We start from the raw sequence: 20035 nt of genomic DNA, 5'->3' as shown, positions 1-20035 counted from the left end.
GGAATGCATTATTAATCTTCCAATACTCAAGTAAATCCATCCTGTAAGCAACCTCATTGATTTCATCTATGACCCAAAATGGGCCATAATACCTGGTGGACAGCTTTGGATAGACATATTCCTCACCTTTCATCTTTCAAAGCCTTGCCTTTTCAAATTTGAGGCCAGTCCCCAATTTGAAGGTCTAGCTGCCTCCGATGCTTATCTGCAGCTTTCTTTTGTTTTTCCTAAGATCGGGCACTTGCTGTCCTAACCTGCTCAAAACCTGTTTCTAGTTCTTGCACATATTGATCGGCAGCAAAAATTTCATTTTTTGTCCGGAGGATGGGTAGGAGAATAACCTTACCATAAATTACCTCAAAAGGGGCCTTCCCTGTGGAGTTGTGGACGGTATTGTTGTAAGCAAACTCCACCAATGGAAGATATCTTCCCCACTTAGCCTTCTGATCAGCCACACAACAATTCAACATGTGTAAAACAATGGAATTCGCTATTTCACTTTGCCCGTGGGCCATTAGACTGGGGATGAAAGGAAGAAGAAAAGTCCACCTTAGTTCACATATTATCAAACAAAGCTATCCAGCGTTCTCCTTTAGTACTAGCCTTCATCATGGCTGAGTCTGCCCTTCACCTCCGGAGTGTCAGTATGAAGACTTCCTACGAAGGGATGCTCAAGTATGTGTGGGTGTGTGGATTTGTATGTATGAGAGCATATTTTAATACCATGGTCTACACCCACTGTTGGGCTCTGATGACGTTAGTGGAGATGCCATAGTAGCTAGTCCTTGCTATGCGTGATGTTATGGTTTTCAATCTTATGAGTGACTATCATACTGCACTATGTTGTGTTTTTAGATTCTAGAGGATGTGTTTGGGAATGTTCTTAGATTCATCTAGGTATATAAAAGCTCTCTAGAACATGCTAGTCAGTCTGGTATCTCTATCACTGTCTATGGACTTAGGCATTCTCTGATGCTTGAAAACTTGTGCTGAAAATTACTTAGCCATATGATCAGCTTTGATTGTTTTCCGAACAGGTACAAAATGTGCATGCTTGCTGAATCTATCAATGACAGTCCATATCACATTATTTCCTTGTTTCAACCTCAGGAGATAAAAAATAAAATCCATTTCTATGCTCTCCCAGCCTGCGATATTGGAAGAGGTATTAATAGTTGAGGTGTCTTATGCCTGTCATATTTCAGTTTGTGACAAACATGGCATTTAGAAACAAACTGATTGCACATACCTGGCCAAAAGAAATACCTCTCTAAAGCCTGTGTAGTGGAGGCAATTGCTCAATGGGGTGTATAAGGCTGATCATGGCACTCTTCCATAATTTTCAGCCTTAAATTTCTGGTAACACACAAGCAATCATCCTTCATCAGGTAGCCATCTTTTAGAGAATAGTGGCTGGTTGACTCACCCGCTTGCAATTGTTGCATAATCTCCCCAAAGTTTGGGTCTTGTCCATACTGGGACTGCATCTATTTTCAATCCTGATGATAAGAAATAGTAACATTATTTACATGGGGCCACCGAGATAGGATATCTGCCACTCTGTTTTGCACTCTTGGTGTATGAACAATCTGAGAATCAAACATAGACAAAAGTTTGCCCACTTCATGTGCTTTTGGGAGAGTTTGGTCTTTGTCAAGAAATACTTTAGGCTTTGATGGTCATTCTTGGTCGTGAAATCAGGCCCTAAAAGATAATGTGTCTAGATGGCCATAGCATGAATAACAGCCAACAATTCTTTTCCATAAATCTGCAAATGCTTTTCAGCATCTCGCAATCTCCTACTTTCTTAGGCAACCACATGCCCGTCTTGATGCAGAGCAGCTCCTATATAATGCCCACATGCAATGCAGTCTACATCAAACGGTTTATATAAATCTGGAATGACAAGAATGGGTTCAATGGTTAACGTTTCCTTAAAGAGTACTAAATGCTGTCTTTTGACGTTCCTTCCACCTGAAAACAGTATTTTGCTTAGTCAGATCATGGCGTGGTGCTGCAATATCAGCAAAATGTCAGATAAACCGCCTGTAATAAGAACATAACCCTAGAAAACTGTGTACTTCATGTACGGTTTTCAGCTCAAGCCATTCTTGTATAGCTTGGATCTTTGCAGGATCCATCTGCACACCATCCTTAGAAATGATATGACCAATATTATGAATCTTGTCGAAGAAAAATTTGCTTTTGTTACCATTTACATAAAGCTTATGGTTGCGAAGTTTTCATAAAACTGTGGCTAGATGCTGCCTACGCTCATCCATTGATTTAGAGAAGACAACAAAATCATCAAAAAAATTGTCCGTAATGTGTTTGTGTGGCCTGTAAATTCTATCCATCATCATGTTAAAAGTGGCAAGTACATTAGTCAATCCCTAAGGCATAACCAGAAATTCATACAACCCAAAAATCGTACAGAATGCCATCTTATGTACATTTGGATGTATGCGGATTTGATGATACCCGCTTTTGAGATGCAACACCTCCCAGATGGTCGAGAACATCGTCAATATGGGAATGGGGAACCGGTTCTTAATGGTCATCTTGTTCACGCACGGTAATCAACACACATGTGGAAAGAATGTCTTTTTTTTGAACCAACAAGCCTGGGGAACAAAAGGGAGATGAGTTGGGATGGATTAGCCCTTTTGATAAAAGATCTTGCACTTGAGCCATTATTTTCTTCCTTTGCGATCCACACATCCGATAAGGTGGTTGGTTGGGTGGTGCACTCTCTAGAATAAGATCAATAGTATGATCTTTTGGTCTTTCTGGGGAGCAGCTCATTTGGAAGGGTATCTGAAAAGCAATCTCTCTGAGAAATCCATCTGTGTGAATGTTGCGACTGCCCCCCAGTGCGTGGGGTGTTCCTGAGAAGCCCTCGCTGTAAGAGAAGCTTCCAAGGCTCTGCACCTTTGGTGAGGCCGCGCACAAAAGAGGGCTCTGCTTTTATCTCTAGATCAATGATACCCAAGCCTCCCAATGCTTGCGGCATGATAATAGATCAAAGGTTTCATCTCCCTTAATGTTAGAAACATGGTGAAGGGAGATAGACAGAGAGAGTTAGGATGTGAGGAAATAATGCTCAAATGAAGACATGACAAAGGCTTTCATTCATTCATCAAGTATGTCAAGACAAGTGAAATACAAGCCTTATATAGGCTACTCACTCACACACTAGCACCTAGTGCATATGGGATAAGTCCCATGATGACACGTGGCACTCATACATGACTCACACACATAGACTACCTAGTACTACATACCAACACACTCTTTGGCTATGATATCTCCAACACCCCCCTTCAGAGCAAAGAGTGTGAGACCCAACACGCAAAGAGTAGACTGATCCCTCCTCCACCGCAATACTGCAAAGAGCAAGTCCAACTATCCAACACCTCCTGTGTGATAGTGACTTCTCAGTCAGCTTGCGACCGACAAGGGCAAACCATCACTCGTCATCCCCCCTTACTGGGTGGTCAATACTGTCAACCAAAGTAAAAGATAATACATTCATTTTTGGGGGACAACCCAGGGCAGAGTACCTCTTATTGACTCCCAATACATTCAATTTAGAGGGACAACTCAAGGCTGAGAACCTTTATTTGACTCAACATAAACACTCATAGCATAGGGGCCTAGAAAGCCCAAGAATCCCAATCATAATGGTGCAGATTGTAATGGTTTTCATCAATAAGGATGGTTGTCTTTCCATGATTTGAGGTCTCTCGAGCCCTGAAAACAGCCAAGACCTGGTAGGATAGAGATTTGTCTTCAATTGTACCAAGAGAAGATGAAAACCAGGAAAGCCCTAATTTCTGAAATTTAAGGTTTGCAAAAATTAGGGTTTCCTGCTGTAGGTCAGAAAAACCAGTGTAATCCATGATAGAACGGCTTAGGACAGCTCCAAATGTCGTCAAAACAGGTTGGAGCAGCTGAACTGAAACCCCAAACTCTGTCATGCTTCGAAATCTTTTGAATAGTCGACCTGTTGAATTGCTCTTGTGGGCGTTCAGCAACTAGTCGATGTGTGTAGGTGTTCCAAAGCGCAACAGCAGGTCCGAAATCTGCAAAGCGGTAGCTGTAGAATGCTCCAAGTGTGAAGGTAAGTCTCGAAATCTGTAAGGCTGCTCAGCAAGGGACTCCGAATAGCTGCAGCAGAGCACCAAGCTAAAAGTCGGCTGGTATTTGTATGCTGGAGCGCTGGAAATAGCTCGGAAGTGGCTCTGTTGAAGGCGGCTATGCAGCATGCAGGAAGTGCCGACCAGCAAGCAAAGACAGAGAGAATATGCCGACCAGCTATCCGAGAGGCTGCCAAGGGCCTAGCTACAGGTCCAAGAGGGCTTGAATGAAGGCTGCTGGCTGCAAGGACAGAAAACGGAGGTGGAGTAACTATGGAGGAGGTAAACCAGGGTGAAATGGAGCAGGGCTGAGGCGGCTGCAGGCTGCAGGAAGAAGGGTTGAAGCAGAATTAGGGTTAGGGCAAGGGTGACGAATTAGGGCTAGGGCAAGGGTGACGTGGCAGCTATGGAAGGTTGAACCTGCTCTGATACCATGTTAGAAACATGGTGAAGGGAGATAGAGAGAGAGAATTAGGGTGTGAGGAAATAATGCTCGAATGAAGACATGACAAAGGCTGTCATTCATCCATCGAGTATGTCATGACAAGTGAAGTACAAGCCTTCTATAGGCTACTCACTCACACACTAGCACCTAGTGCATATGGGATAAGTCCCATGATGACACGTGGCACTCACACATGACTCACACATATTGACTAGTACTAGATCACCTAGTACTACACACCAACACACTCATTGGCTATGATATCTCCAACACTTAATGCACGCATTGACATAATTTTGGTAATTGCAGAAGAATGATAGGTGTATCTACTATCAGGACCCTCACAAATTTGAAACTCAACAAATGTTTCAAGGAACTCTCTTGATTGCATGATGACTGCGTGTTTCGTTGATTCTATGCATGTGGTGTATATTGCTTTGATGCTAACTCATGGTGTAAGTTTCCTTCCAAAGATAGGTAGGTACTTGTCTTGATAGAGCCTAGCGTAAAGGGCTCAACGCCAATTTAAAGTTTATCAGATAATACCCTTCCACGGGAAGTTTAGATATACTCTCTCTCGATAGATAGTACCCCTTCAAGGAGTAGCTTAGCTATACTCTTTTTCAGAGAGGGAATTCAGATAGTACCCCATCAGGAGGCCAACTCTGCAGACAAAGTGTATAGCGGATCTACCAGAATCTTTTTCTAGGTAAAAGAATAAGCTAGACACAAAATCCCGACAGCTAGATCAGCTCCACTCCGTTGAACTGCGATTTGCTTCTCTACTGCTTTCTTTCTTGCTCCCTGACCTATCCTGCATACTTTAAGTGTGCTGCCGTTTGGGTGCACATTATATTTACCCAGCAAGAGATACGGATACCAACTCCCTAATCTACTCCTTGCTCAAATTTCCGATATATTTTAGATCGTCTTCATCCTGAAGAAAACTACTGTCATGTCTCCCATACTGTTTTTTAGATGATGAAGGTTGCAATTACACGAGGCTTCCGACTCTAGGCGTCTACTGATGGTCCCTTTACAAACTCATGTCTCTTTGTTTCTGCCACTTGCATGCACTTCAAGACTTTAGCCTTGGCAGCTTGTAAAATATTGGAGCCACCTGTTTTTACCTTCATTAATGCTCTTGCTGTAGACTAATGGTCTTACAGTAGAGTTGTACCCTCCATACACAATAAATAAATGTACACACAATAAATAAATTACTGCAAATGGAACATCAGCCAGGTACCCAACCTCTGCGAAAAGCGACAATTTCAGCAACTAGCTCTGTTCTCATCTTCCTATGAATTCTTCCTGCACATCTGAACATTAAACAACCTTCTACTTCAAATCACAATCAGCTTTCTGGCTCCTGGACCCTATCTTCTACAGATCACAGTTGAAATCAATACTTGACACTGCTTCTTTACCCTGGACATTTCTAATCAATTTGGACCAAACACACCGGGACATTTAATCTGAAAAAATGTTCTGTTGGAGTGGGGATGCAGAAGTATACAGGATCACACAGGCAGAATGCGAATGTATTCTGTGGAGTATTGTAAAATGAGTTCAAGGTACAATAAGTAGGATGTACTTTTAGGGTACACATGTCACATGCGTGCACGTACACCCACTGTTTACATGCACGGGGGGAAAAGGCTTCCTAGTGAGGGAAAAGGTGTTCTAGGCTACTAACACTAGTTTACGAGCACCACGGCAAATCCTCTTGGAGTGATGATGTGATCAAATACAGGGATCATGTGACTGATCAATCCCCAAAGGGCAACACGCTCATAAGCTTTTGAAAAGCTTCTGACTTTTCACAAGGAAGCATCTTCCTGAATCCTGAATATATCATTGGGTTCGCCTGCAATGACTGCCATTGAAAAGGGTAGTGGCGATGGCTCTCCTATACCCAAATCAAGCAAATAATCTTCTGAGCCAAACACATTCAACTGTATTGGTGAAAGCTGCCTTGTATTCGATCTCGCAACTGGAGATTGCCACTATAGCGTGTTTCTTACCGAGCCATGAGATGCATGAGTCACCAAGGAAGAAAGCAAATCTGGTGGTGGACACATGTGTATCATAACATCCAGCTCGATTGGAGTCACTAAAGGCATGTAACTGTGACTTACCCCCTCTAGCATTAAAAAATTTAAGGTCATGTGTTCGTTGCAGATAACGGATACAGACTGCCAGTGCCTAGTTCTGGCCGCGTATTGCATGAGACCCCAAACTGAATATCTGGCTGCATATTGCATGAGTAAATTAAAGATCCCACCTGCTGGTACAATATCTGATCAAAAGGAGCCCCTGGATCCTAAAGGCTAAGCGAGGCTCCTGTATCCATTGATATAGCACAATGCTTGCAATCCTCAAAGGAAAACTTGTTCAGTAGTTTCTGTATATTCTTTGACTGCAGCATGACAGTACCATCACTCTGGTATGAAAACAGAATACCCAAGTAAAAATGCAACGTTGAAACCTAACATCTCAAAAGATTCATGTAACTCAGCCTTAAAGGCTAAGATATTTTCCTTATGGGGTCCTGTGAGCAGCATGCCAATCAACGTACAAGGCGATGACCAATAAATCCTCTTTTGTCTGTCTGACATAGAGTGGTACTCTCAGTTGTACTGCTGCAAAAGCCATGTGCAACTAAGGATGTATCTTTCCATGCCATGCTCCGGGAGCCTACTTCAGGCCATACAAAGCTTTCTTGAGTCTGGAAACTTTGGCTCTTGCTTTTCACTGCTCTTCTCATTTCCTTGAACTAATTAATCCATTTTGATTTTATGATATATTTCCTATATATTATGTATGTAAGACATTTTCCTAACATTTATCTCCTGTGTGTGTGTGGTAACTCTTTTCTTATCTTATAATGAGATTTTCTGATCTTGTAATTGTTAGCCCCTTGTTTGGGGACTGTTTTCTGTAATATAAAGTCTGATGGATTTCATCAAAAAAACAAAAGAGAGTGTGTGTGTGTGTATGATTACGGAATATACTTTTCGCTGGCAAACATGGTAGGGTGTTAAGACTGCAGTGTAGAAGGAAGATATGCTTGTCTAATGTACATTCAAATTTACAGGAACAACAACGAAGAAAAGAGAGAAAGAACAGGGATGAATTTAGGAAATTGATGGAGGAGCACAGGTTATCTGGTGTACTCACCACCCGTGTGGCTTGGAGGGACTACGCTGTGAAGGTGAGCACTAAAAACTGCAATACAGTGTAAAACTGCATTTCTTCCATATCATTGTGGTTAACAAGTAGTCTTTTTGCTTACAGGTGAAGGAACATCCTGCATATCAGGCTGTTTGTTCAAATACTTCTGGCACGACGCCAAAGGAGCTTTTTGAGTATGTTGCAGAGGATATGGAGAAGCAGGTATTTATTGTTGCTGTGAACTTCCTACAGATTCTCTGATGGAAATTGTAAACCTTTCTTATCTGTGGGGTCTTATGTTGGTTCCAGATTTTGCCTACCTGAGGGCATGGAATTCATCCGGGCTCAAAAATGGGCCAACTTTATGGGCTCCGCTCCTGTGGCCTACGCTGCAAGCAGCCAAGAACACCCGGGGCCACTCCCTAGATTACTCTAGCCACATCTTTCAGGCACTCTCCACTACAGGGTCAAATTTCATGACCAAGATGCTTGCATCTGCCAGAGCCCCCCTTGTCACGCACATTACCAGGGCGTCTTTAATTCCCAATACACTACAGTTGAACGTAAACTTGTTCCTTACAGTCCAAACTGAGTTGATGACCATTCCACGGATGTAAGGCCAGCAAGCCTTTAGAGTAGAGGTCGATTGGCTTGGCAAGGAGGGCAAAACAGATGAAGCTTCCAAAATTGCTAGAGAGAATCATGGCTATTGGGGTGCCGGCTGAACACTGTGACTTATAATGTCATATCTGGGCTGCCTTACACGTGTGTGCTAGTGTTAATTGTGATCGAGTTCACCCTCCATCATCGCCATGAGATTTTACAGGTACTTTGTAAAATCACCTACATATAGTGAGTCTGCCTTTGTGCATGTATATTATGTATTCCCTTTATCTAGTATCATCATGGTAATATAAATTTATATGCCCATGTGAGAGTGGTTGTGTACATATGTGAGAACATATGTTTCGAGAATTGTGTACATGGACCATTGCATGTGATGAAGTTGGTGCTTGGATGCATCCAAACTTTGGAACATTCAAATGTGATTGGTTAGTTTGAAAAGCCATACATTATGTATGCACGTGCACGCACACACACATGAACACATACGTGCATGCGCACTCTCTCTCTCTCTCTCTCTCACACACACACACACACACACACACACACACACACACACACAATTCACTCGCGCACACGCACTCTGACTCTGACTCTGACTTTGACTCTGACTCACACACACACACACACACACACACACACACACACACACACACACACACACACTCACACTCACACTCACTCACATTCACGCTCTCGCTCACGCTCGCTCACACTCGCTCGCACTCGCGCTCGCACACTTTCTCACACTCAAAATCACACTCACACTCACCTCACACGCACATGCACACGCTCACGCTCACGCTTACGCTCACACTCACACTTGAAACATTCAAATGTGGTTGGTTTAAAACCTTTTCCATAGTTTTGAATGCATGGTTCCCAAGTTTCGCAATGTGTGTTTAAAGCCATATAATGCATGCGTGCACATGCACATGCATGCTCGCACGCATACACATGATGTCGTGCTTGTATTGAACTAGAGTCTCCAACTATCCTAAAATTCTTGATCTACCCAAAGTAGGATGTACAGTTGTTTACTGGGCTCTTAATGCTTCAGTAAGCACCCCCGTGACCTCTATGTTGGGTATTTCTTTCCCTATCCTATTCATTTCCGTTTCTAGGCTGACTATGTGCGTAGGACATATCCAAGGTGCTCTCTTAGTCAGGTACTACTCGTTGTATGAGAGCGGAGCATACTTCCAATAGAAGGGTGGAAGATGGTGTTTGACCACACGAGCGGTCTCATCTCAATGTGCCCTTTCTAGGTTAATTCTTAGACCTTAGCTACTAGAGTTTAATTATTCTACTCCCTTTTTACCCTGAGGTAATGTCCTATAAGCTTTTTCCTCCCTATTTTACTCAATATGACTCTTATTTTAGAGACTTGTGAACCAAAATTCTTCTCTTGACTAATCTTGTTGATTAGCATTCTTAATTGGGAAATACTGGGTTACTCATAACATTTTCCTCTTGCTATGTCCTAAAAAGAAAACTAAATAGGGTAAATTCCTATCATAGGTACTGTTTATGGACTGAGTCAATGGTATTTTCCTAGAGTTCTAGGATAACCACTCTCTCTTTACTTTGCTATCTTACCACTCACCCTCAAGGTTCCGATGCAAACTTTATCCCTTAGGTTAAATTTATCTTATTCATTCCTTTCAATAAAATAATAATTAAAAGGAAGGGCAAGAATAGGTAGCTTTGATAGTGTCGTGTGTTATTCTTGTATCTTTTTAGTGCACCTCATGGAACTTCTCTTGCAAAATAAAATAAACAAATGGTCTAGATTTAGATGCTCGTTTGGGAGACACTAAAATGAAATCGTTTAGACTTCACAAGCAGTTGTAGCTTGAATGAAGAGATTTTGGACTACTTTTTGATTAGCCTTCTCCTTTAGTGCTAGCCTTCATCATGGCTGAGTTTGCCCTCCGGGGTTGGGAATGTTCCTGGATTCATCTAGGTATATAGTCCCAAGTGACCGGCTTGGAGCTGGTCTTCTATAATAAACAAATGGTCTAGTCCCACGTGACCAGCTTATAACTACTGTTCCATTTGCATTTGGGTCATAATCCATGTGTGTGGGATTTTGGGCCAAAGGTGTAAACTCATTACCTTGCTCTTGAGTGGACTCATGTCTCCTCTCATTTCAAAAGGAGAACTCTCTATCAGGAGGTTCTTGTAGGAAAGAGGCAGGTAATTCTATCTCTCAGTTATCATAATTAGGAGGAAAATGACTTGCTGTAATATCAAAACAGAGGTTTATTTTACAGCCAAAGTCAAATGTTGTAGAGTTGGTGGTACGTACATGTCTCCTGCTTGACTTATGTTGAAAAACAGCTGAAAATAGCCGTTCCCCCTTGTCTTTTGCTGGAGACTGGTGTGTTAGAATTTAGCTTGAATCGGAGGTCTCAATACCATTTCTTCTTGTCTTTCAATTTTGCACATGGTGAAATTCTTGCTTCTATAATTAAACGATTGCTTTAGGAAGTTATTTTGAGCTCTCTTTTTGAACCTTGTGGGCCTTCTAAATTTGTGTGGAAAAGGGTTTAAGGTGTTGTTGTTGGGTTTTCATATATGCAACCTTTGTTGAAGAAACGGAGTCACATGGTATTCAATAAAGTGTTAAGTGAAGGTTATTAAACTTACATACACATTGGTGGTCTTTGTTTCTTAGGCAGATCTTTATGCATTTTGAAGAAAAATGTTATCACTTTTGAGGTTGCAACCTTCCAGATTATATTAATAGTGCTTTTGAATTTGTCAATGCAGTACCAAGAGGATAAGTCCAGGACGAAAGAAGCTATCAAGGCTGGAAAGGTACACATGCTCCAATTTCCCTTTTCCTTTTAATTTATGCTTGAAGGGGAACTCAAAGTCTGATGTTTTTGTACCCTAATTGTGGTTATCAGATCAATGTGACATCTGCATGGACATTCGACAAATTCAAGACTGCCATCGCTGAAGCAGGTGACTTGGCGGCGATTGCTGAACCAAACCTTAAGGTTAGTTTCAGTGACTTACTGTAGTTGTGTTCTAGTAGCCCAACGAATCTGTGCTACTAGCAACACAAAATCAAGGTATCTTGTTTGAAGGCTTTGTAAGCCTTCAACATAGAGGGAATGCATCATACGGTGTATCTCATGCCTTGGAGCGAAATGGTGCAGCTCCTTTTTGGTGAAGGACATCCTTTCTAATGTTGTGGCAGGTATACTTGGTGGGTTTCCATGTTGAACCATGTGGGTTTAGTCAACTTTACGTCATACATAGAAATAAACTGGATGAAGATGGACCCCCTATTCTGTTAGGATTGGGTTTTTTCTTGAAGTTTTCCTGTACAAAACCAATTTCTTTGGTATTTGTCACATGAATGAAATTTGTACACATGTGTTGTGCAAGGGTGAATGCCTAGGCTCATTCGGAGGGTTTGGAAAGGTTTCAAAGTTGGGTTGATATAGTGTCTATAATGTTGTGCTCCTTAGACAATGTAATATACAATCTTGCAGCTCTCCTTTCCTACATTGTTAAACGAGTTTTTTGTATTTAAGCCTTCAATAAGGAGGACTCATTGGGGTTGGTGTACTCGTGTCATGTGTTACAGTTAGTCTTTGAAGATCTACTGGACAGGGCTAAGGAAAAGGAGGAAAAGGAAGCGAAAAAAAGGAAACGACTTGCCGATGATTTTAATGAGCTCCTCCGTGGAGAAAAGGTGGGTTCCATTACTGTCTTCAAGTGCCAAGGAAATTGCATGAATGCAGATTAGTTCCTTTCTCTTTGGACATTTGGTTGAATATAAGCTTGTTTGCCTTTGGCCACGCAGTCACTAATGGTGACATCCAAATGGGAGGACTGTAAAGTGCTACTTGAAAACGCTCCTGAATTTAGGTATGTGTCCTTTTGTTTGTGTGATATGGCAGAGGGTTTGTGTTTTTTAAAGCTTACATTAGCTTAATTGTTATCTGTCAACTCAGGGCTTTAACTGATGAATCAGTTCGCAAGGATCTATTTGATGAGTATATAGCTCACTTGCAGCAAAAAGCAAAAGAGAAAGAGAAGAAACGAGAAGAGGAGAAGGTATTAACTGTCACACATTTTTGATTTTCCGGGTGCCTTTGAAGACAGTGTTTTCGGCAATCCATCGACGTAGAGTGTTTTTAAAAGCTAACTATTTTTAATGGATCTTGGACTCTTTTGAGTGCTTTCAAGGCGTGTTTAACAAAGCAATCATTCCTAGATATCATGGCATGTGTTGCATATTGCATTCTCGGTACGTAAGACTCTGAATGCTTGCATGACTATGTCAATATTGAAGCCCCTGAAACAGATTTCGAGAAACATTGCTAGAAATGTCTCTGGTGACTATGCTACAAAGTAATCATATATAAGGGTGCTTAAATGTTTTAAATTTCTATATTCTCTGGGAGAGAAAATGTTTTAAATTCCCACACTCCATCCATGATACACTCTTAGGGAGTGAAAGCAGGCCCAATATTAAGGATCAGAAAGCCAGAAAACTCTTAGGGAGTGATAGCAGGCCCAAATCTTAAGGATCAGAAAGCCAGAAACTCTTAAGGCCTCCCAAAACCATAGCTGGGAATATTATCACATGCTAGTTAACTTTCCAAACTGCCTATTTGAAAGTCAAGTTCTAGATCGAGTGAAAGCAAAGATCTAGCTCCTAGTTATATACAAAGAGCTTTTACTCTAGCATAGAAACTTGAAGGAGAAATTCTTGCTGCTGTGTATAAAACATAAAACATATAGTGGTGAGAGGGCAAGGGAAGGAGAAGGATGAGGTAGCACCAGGTAGGATGTGAGGAGGCAGGGTAAGGCAAAAACAAGTGGCAAAATTAGCTTAGGGCAGTCAAAGTGCAGGAATTAGGAGTAAGGAGAAAGGTGTTCTTTTGGTGAGGGCCTTTTCCAAGTTACCTCCTTTGTGTATGCCGTAATTCATTTGGCAATCTATGATTAATATATCATCATGATTCTATCTATTCTCTAGATTACTACATAAGAGATATTGCAATGTTACTATAGAGCACACTAATTCAAATGAACTAGGATGAATGGACACTTGGAACATTGTCTCAAAATGGCTAAATTGTATCGGTCTAGTGGAGTTGTTGGACAGGCTAGACATGGGACTCGCTAGACTTGTTTATATGCACGGGTGGTGGTGTTGGTTGGTGCTCTAGGGTTCTGACACGTCCCAGCACTCCTGAAACCTCTGATCTGCAAACAAACACACACAACGTGAGAAACTGAGCAGGCTGCTCACCACCCAACCATGACATCTACGGGATGTGATCCCGAATCAGGAGATGTCCCCTCCGAGCCACGAGTTGAGCTACTGGCATGAACTCCCAATCAGATCCAAACCAGCCTGGTGTCCCATACCACCAGGGGGCGCTGTGAAGCCTAGGATCTGCCACTGGGCCTTGGGCTACGCTAAGATGTAGGCGCGCGTCTGCGACTCAATCCAGGATCAGACCTAGCACATGGGAACGAAACTTGCTCCCATCGGCTCTTTGAGAACTGAACCCCCTGGGCCCCTTTTATAGACTTGGGCCCCAAGCACCAAAAATAGCGAAGACCTATAAATAGTTCGTACCCTTGCCACTCAACTCGAGAATCAAGCCTGCCTAGCTCAAAGCCTACCCAGGTTACCTGAGCTAGTCTTGTGTACCCAGTACACGTCAGATACCAATCCGTGCACATGACATACTCCCCCTCCTCTAAGAACTCACTCCTGAGTTCGCTAAAAAACCTGGAAATGTTCTTTGGAGGTTTTGTAATGTCTCCCATGTTGCATCCTCCTCAACACGATCCTTCTACTTGATCTTGTATTCCGTGATAGATCGATTGCGAATCTGTCTGTCACGAAATTCAAGAATACACTCAGGTTCGTGTGGAATAAAAGTCAAATCTGTAACTTCTATTATCTCGTGAGGAGAAACAAGTTGATATTCCGCACCCAAAACTTCTTTCAGTCTACTGACATGAAAGACTGGATGTACTTTAACATCAGGAGGCAATTCTAGTCGATATGCAACTGGTCCAATTCTTTTAATGACCTTGAACGGACCACAGTATCTGGGGGATAATTTCGGAACCAAACCAGTACTTAGGCTCTTGGATTCCTTGGGAATTCGCAAATATACCATTGTTCCTTCAGAGAACTCTCTAGGTGAACGATGTCTATTAGCATAAAATTTATCCCGATCTTGGGCACTTCTAATAGACTCCTTGGCAAACTGCAACATTTCTTGCATGTCTTGCAAGAAGTTCTTAGTAGCATCATTTTGAATCCCTTTTAACCCAACCATAACTGGTGACTTAGGTTGAAACCCGTACATAAGCATGAAAGGACTGTAACCAGTACTCGAATGCTTTGCACTGTTATAAGCAAATTCTATCATAGGTAGATAATCTTCCCATGAAGACTGTCTCTTAGATACATATGCCCGAAGCATGTCTTCAACCAACTGGTTAACCTTCTCTGTACTGCCATCGGATTGTGCATGATCCGAGGAACTCATACTTAGAGTAGTTTCTAACTTCTCAAAAACAAGTGTCCAAAAGTTAGTTGTAAACTTGGAGTCCCTGTCACTGACTATGTCAGATGGCAAACCATACAGCTTAAACAAGTGGTCCACAAACTCGTGAGCCAGCTGAACAGCTGAAATAGTTGTTCTAGTCGGTAAGAATCTAGCCATTTTTGTCATACGGTCGACTATGACCGAAATGGAGTCATGACCCTTGCGTGTTCGAGGCAAACCAGTAATAAAATCCATGGAAATACTTTCCCATTTATTACCTGGAATCTGTAATGGCTGTAATAAACCCGCGCTTCTAAGGCGTTCTGCCTTAGTAACCTGACAAACTCGGCAACCTACTACATAGTTCTCAATAAATGCACGCATCTTAGGCCAATAAAAGGTATGCTTCACAAGAGACAGAGTCCTATGTATACCCGGATGTCCAGCACTAGGAGCATCATGACACTCCCAGAGAATCTTGGATTTAAGGTCCAGAACATCAGGCACACAAATCTTTTCATTCCGGAACAGCAAGCCGTTCCTAATCATCCACTGACCTCCCGCCGCCTGTACCGTAGGTGGCACAATCCCTGAGTCCTGGTCAACCATGGAGCTCCCATCCTGGACTCTCTGCCAATAAGAACTGAAATAACTATCAGTTGCGTATAGCCCTCTCAAGGATTAAATAGGTCTGAGGATATTTCCGTAAATGACAGAGCATTTACAAACTTAACTCGACTTAAGACATCCGCCACACTATTCAACGAACCCTTACGATAACGTATTTCAAAATCAAAATCTTGCATTAATTCTGCCCATCTAGCTTTCCGTCTCCTCAATTCAGATCCATCACACACATACTTAATTGACTGATGATCAGTCAATACAAGGAACTTTGAACCATACAAGTAGTGTCTCCAAACCTTAAGAGCATACACTACATCATAAAGTTCCTTCTCGATTGTGGGCCAACGATATTGAGTGTCGTCTAGCTTCTTACTCTCAAAAGCTACAGGTCTGCCCTCTTGGAATAGAGCTGCCCCAATCGCATAATCACTCGCATAGGCCTCTAAAACATAAGGCCGGGTAGGATCGGGTAATGCAAGATCGGGTGCTTCCTTGATAGAAAACTTCAAGGTTTCAAAAGCCTTGTTCATTGCATCATTCCAAGAGATCGGCTGGGTAGACCTGCGTTCACGACCTTTCAATATGTTTGTCAAGGGTGCCATGATATGTGAATAATCACGTACAGACTTCCGTAGAAATACCGTAAATCCTAGGAAAGAACGAAGTTGTTTCACAGTCTGAGGGATAGGCCATTCTAAAACCTTCTGGATGCAATCCAGATCAATGCTAATACCTTCAGAAGAAATCTTGTGTCCTAAATAAATGATCTCCTTCATAAAGAAGTCACATTTACTCATCTTGGCATAGAGCTTATGCTGTCTTAGAATTGCTAAGACAATCCGGAGGTGTCCTATGTGATCCTCAAGCGTTCGACTATATACCAAGATGTAGGTGCATAACATAACACGTAAGAACCCCTGTGTAGGCTTGAATTTCGTGACAGACAGATTCGCAATCGATCTATCACGGAATACAAGATCAGGAGATGTCCCCTCCGAGCCTCGAGTTGAGCTACTGGCACGAACTCCCAATCAGATCCAAACCAGCCTGGTGTCCCATACCACCAGGGGGCGCTGTGAAGCTTGGGATCTGCCACTGGGCCTTGGGCTACGCTAAGATGCAGGCGCGCGTCTGCGACTCAATCCAGGATCAGACCTAGCACCTGGGAACGAAACTTGCTCCCATCGGCTCTCTGAGAACTGAACCCCGTGGGCCCCTTTTATAGACTTGGGCCCCAAGCGCCAAAAATAGCGAAGACCTATAAATAGTTCGTACCCTTGCCACTCAACCCGAGAATCAAGCCTGCCTAGCTCAAAGCCTCCCCAGGTTACCTGAGCTAGTCTTGTGTACCCAGTACACGTCAGATACCAATTCGTGCACATGACAGGTTCACAATTAATAGCATGCCAATTTCGGCTGGTGCGCTAGTTTGCACTAGTTGGTATTGGAGCCTTTCACAAACTACAAAGGGTTGCTAGACTCGCTTATATGGACCAGTATTGATGGCCGTTGGTGCTTTAGGGTTCACCGTAGGTAATATGCCACGTTTGGAGTATAGATAGTATAGATGGAGTGTGGATGCACAAGCAATCTTGCCAAGGCTACTAGAGGTGAAAGTAGTGTCTCTTGATGGAGAAACGTTCGCTATTATTGGGATGACTTCTAGTAGATGGTGACATTGTGCATTGCGGCTATTTGAGGATGGAGGTATGCATTATTCATTTTCCTGGGACAATTTAAAACCTCTTTTAAAACCTCTTCAATCTGGAGAGGCTTAAATCGAGCTCAACTTAGTTTTCAGATAATTTATATTTTAAGAGCTTAGATGACAATATTGTTGCTTTTCCTAAGATATCAAGAAAGTATTTGGACATCTTGATAGACCATTTGGAGAGGGCTTGGCTGTCTAGCATGTTGATAAGGTGAGATATGCGTGGTCTCTTCCAATCGATTTGTCCAGTGATAGGTGACATTATATCTCATGGGTCGGCTCTTAGTGACCTTGTGATGAGGAACTTGGAACACTTATTCGTTGGTTGTTTGGTGTAGCACAGTTTATTAGAGTCTTCGAAAGGCCAATGGGTCTATGAGACTATGAGAAACCAGATACAAACAATTTGGAAGGGTGGAGCTACTAAGCAAGCATCGACACCCATACTACATGCTACATACTACAGTTTATAAAAACGTCAATAGAAAGCTAAAGCATAATGTCCTTGTCAGTGTGGTCCCCATCATCACCACTATCATCACAGATCATCAGGTACATGGTAAGAATCTAATGAAGGACCCATCGCCCGATGAGGCAATGGTAGCATAAAGTCAGAGTTAGAGTGTTGGTGACTATCCGTGGGTGCTACGTTGCGTGGTCTCGAAGCAGAAGCTCTGCATTGGACCAAGGCTACGGTGACCCCAGTAGGTCGTACCCCATCTTGAACATGGTCCTTAAGTGTAATCTACCATCCTTTGTTGGGTATGACGCGTGGTCCCGACCGCGTGGTGATAACCTGTGCTATTTGGCTGGAAAAACTTTGTGATCATGCTCTGAGAAGAGTTGGCGAGTGCATGTCATCCCTGTCTCTATGATTTGAGTATGTGCTCTAGATGTCTAAGTGCCTCATGGATGAAGCCGGCCAAACATCTCCGGCTTGGAAAGGCGAGGAAGCGGGAAAGTAACCCGAAGTTGCCTTTGAAGAGGCAATAAAGCGACCTCGGATCTCGTAGTATACTGTGTTTTAAATATTTATATTTCCTAAAGGGAGTGGCCATGTTATGTAAAAGGGGCTAGGGGCATTTTTTTCCTTTATTAAGGTTTTTTACTGCTAATCTCAGCTAGAGGTTGAGTTTGTGGGTGAGTTAGTCACCACACATCTTTTAACACTAGTTAGGGTTCATTCTAGGGTTTCATCTCAATGACTACCCTAGGTTTGTAGTTCATTGTTGTTGTTGCAATTTCATTCCAGCTTGCTTCAGCTCCATTATTCTCTCGCGTTCTCTCGCTTCCATTCCAACATTTGGTATCAGAATCTAGATTAAGTTCCTCTTCGACCCTCGCTCCCACAGCTCTCTCTGCACCTCTAGCTTCGAATCTGTCGTGAAAATTTTTACTTTTGTTGCGAAGAACTTAGCCAAAACAGTTAGTTTTAGCGCTATTTTGGACTTGGGTGACCATTTTTTGGAGGTTTTTTTGCTGATTTCGAGCTAGTGTGGATCTGGCCATCGCCTTCTCCAAGGCTTTTGGAGCACTTTGGGAGCTTCTTCTGGGCTGGGCACCTATTTTGGAGGGGTGGACACTTTTTGAGGTGGTTTTCAGAGCTGGACACACTTTTCGAGGTGTTTTTCAGGACTGGTTGCTGTTTTGAAGCTTTTCTACCACTCTTGGGACTGTTTTGCAGCTTCGGGAAACTTCTCCTTGCCATTTTGAATCTGTCTCAGGCAGTATTGTGTTAGGACAGCTCATATTTTGCACCTCCAAGTGCATTTTCAGTCCATACAGTAGGGGACTTGCTGTTTTTTTCAAAACAGAGATAGAAATCGGTCATTTATTGCTTGCTAGGGCAAGCATGCTTGAAGGAAAGCACATATAGTTCGTGGGAGATCATTTGTCAGTTCATCTTGAAGCTGTTTTTGATGGCATTTTTGCAGCCCATTTGCTTGGGTTTTAGTTTGGTAAACTTTCAGTTCTAACTTCTGTTACTGCTTGCATTGGGTGCCATTGGCGCTTGCTGTCATGAGGACGTGAAATTATGGGACTTTTGATTTGCGTCTCCTGTAATTTGCATGTGATTGCCTTGGGCCTCGGGGGCGCGAGGGTCTAGCCATGGGGCGGGACTTGGGGAATAAAAATTCCCTAGTGGTGGCCCTTGGGAATTGTGATTGTGCGCCCATTTCTAGTCAATTAATTCCTAGGGCCAAAGTGTGCAACAGGGGGGCCCAAAGAGTGGTTGCATTAGCAACTTTATTATCCTTGCCTCTTCGGTACCGAATCGTCAAATTAAACTCTTGCATGAGTTCTGCCCACCTAGCTTGGCCGCCTCTCAAGTCAGGTTGTTTACAAAAATGTTTCAGAGTATCATGATCAACATCCACATAAAACTCTGATCCATATAAATAATGTCTCCATGTTTTCAAAGCATGGACAACATCATACAACTCTAATTCATGAGTTGGCTAATTCCATTGAGAGGGAGAAAGCTTCTTGCTTTCAAAGGCTACTGGCCTTCCCTCTTGGAGGAGAACTGCTCCTACCGTAATGCCACTTGCATCGGTTTTCAGGAACAACGGTTTCTGGGAATCAACTATTTTTAACATCGGTCCGGTCCTGAGACCACAGCTTGTTTTATGGTGTTAACTTAATCTATAGGGAGGTCTATTTACAGGTTCTGCGCCCGGGGTCAGCTCAATTTTATGTTAAACATTCCGCTTTGGAGGTAACCCATAAGGTAACTCATCCCTAAAACAATCAGAGAACTTCTCCGATA

At 42.6% G+C, this 20035-nt stretch overlaps 1 protein-coding gene across 5 annotated transcripts in view; it reads left to right on the top strand.

Moving 5' to 3' along the window:
• LOC147901210 (pre-mRNA-processing protein 40A-like) overlaps positions 1-20035 on the top strand; it is an 87327-nt gene that overhangs the window by 35219 nt on the left and 32073 nt on the right. For 4 of the 5 annotated variants that reach the window (XR_015541218.1, XR_015541219.1, XM_087376313.1 and 1 more), the window contains 7 exons: positions 7685-7801; positions 7885-7983; positions 11161-11208; positions 11301-11393; positions 11990-12097; positions 12209-12273; positions 12360-12462. Coding sequence is in view for 2 of the 5 variants with exons in the window: in XM_087376313.1 (XP_087232439.1) it covers positions 7685-7801; positions 7885-7983; positions 11161-11208; positions 11301-11393; positions 11990-12097; positions 12209-12273; positions 12360-12462 (633 nt within the window). In the remaining 3 variants the exon portion in view is untranslated. Of the gene's footprint in view, positions 1-7684; positions 7802-7884; positions 7984-11160; positions 11209-11300; positions 11394-11989; positions 12098-12208; positions 12274-12359; positions 12463-20035 lie in introns of those variants that run through there. The other variant, XR_015541220.1, reaches the window with a different exon arrangement.

This window comes from Dipteris shenzhenensis, chromosome 6 (assembly GCF_047967505.1).
Source record: "Dipteris shenzhenensis isolate YYH24624 ecotype China chromosome 6, Dip_SZ_1.0, whole genome shotgun sequence".
NCBI lineage: Eukaryota > Viridiplantae > Streptophyta > Polypodiopsida > Gleicheniales > Dipteridaceae > Dipteris > Dipteris shenzhenensis.
The sequence above is the reverse complement of the archived record's forward strand: the minus strand, read 5'-3'. Positions and strand labels throughout refer to the sequence as shown.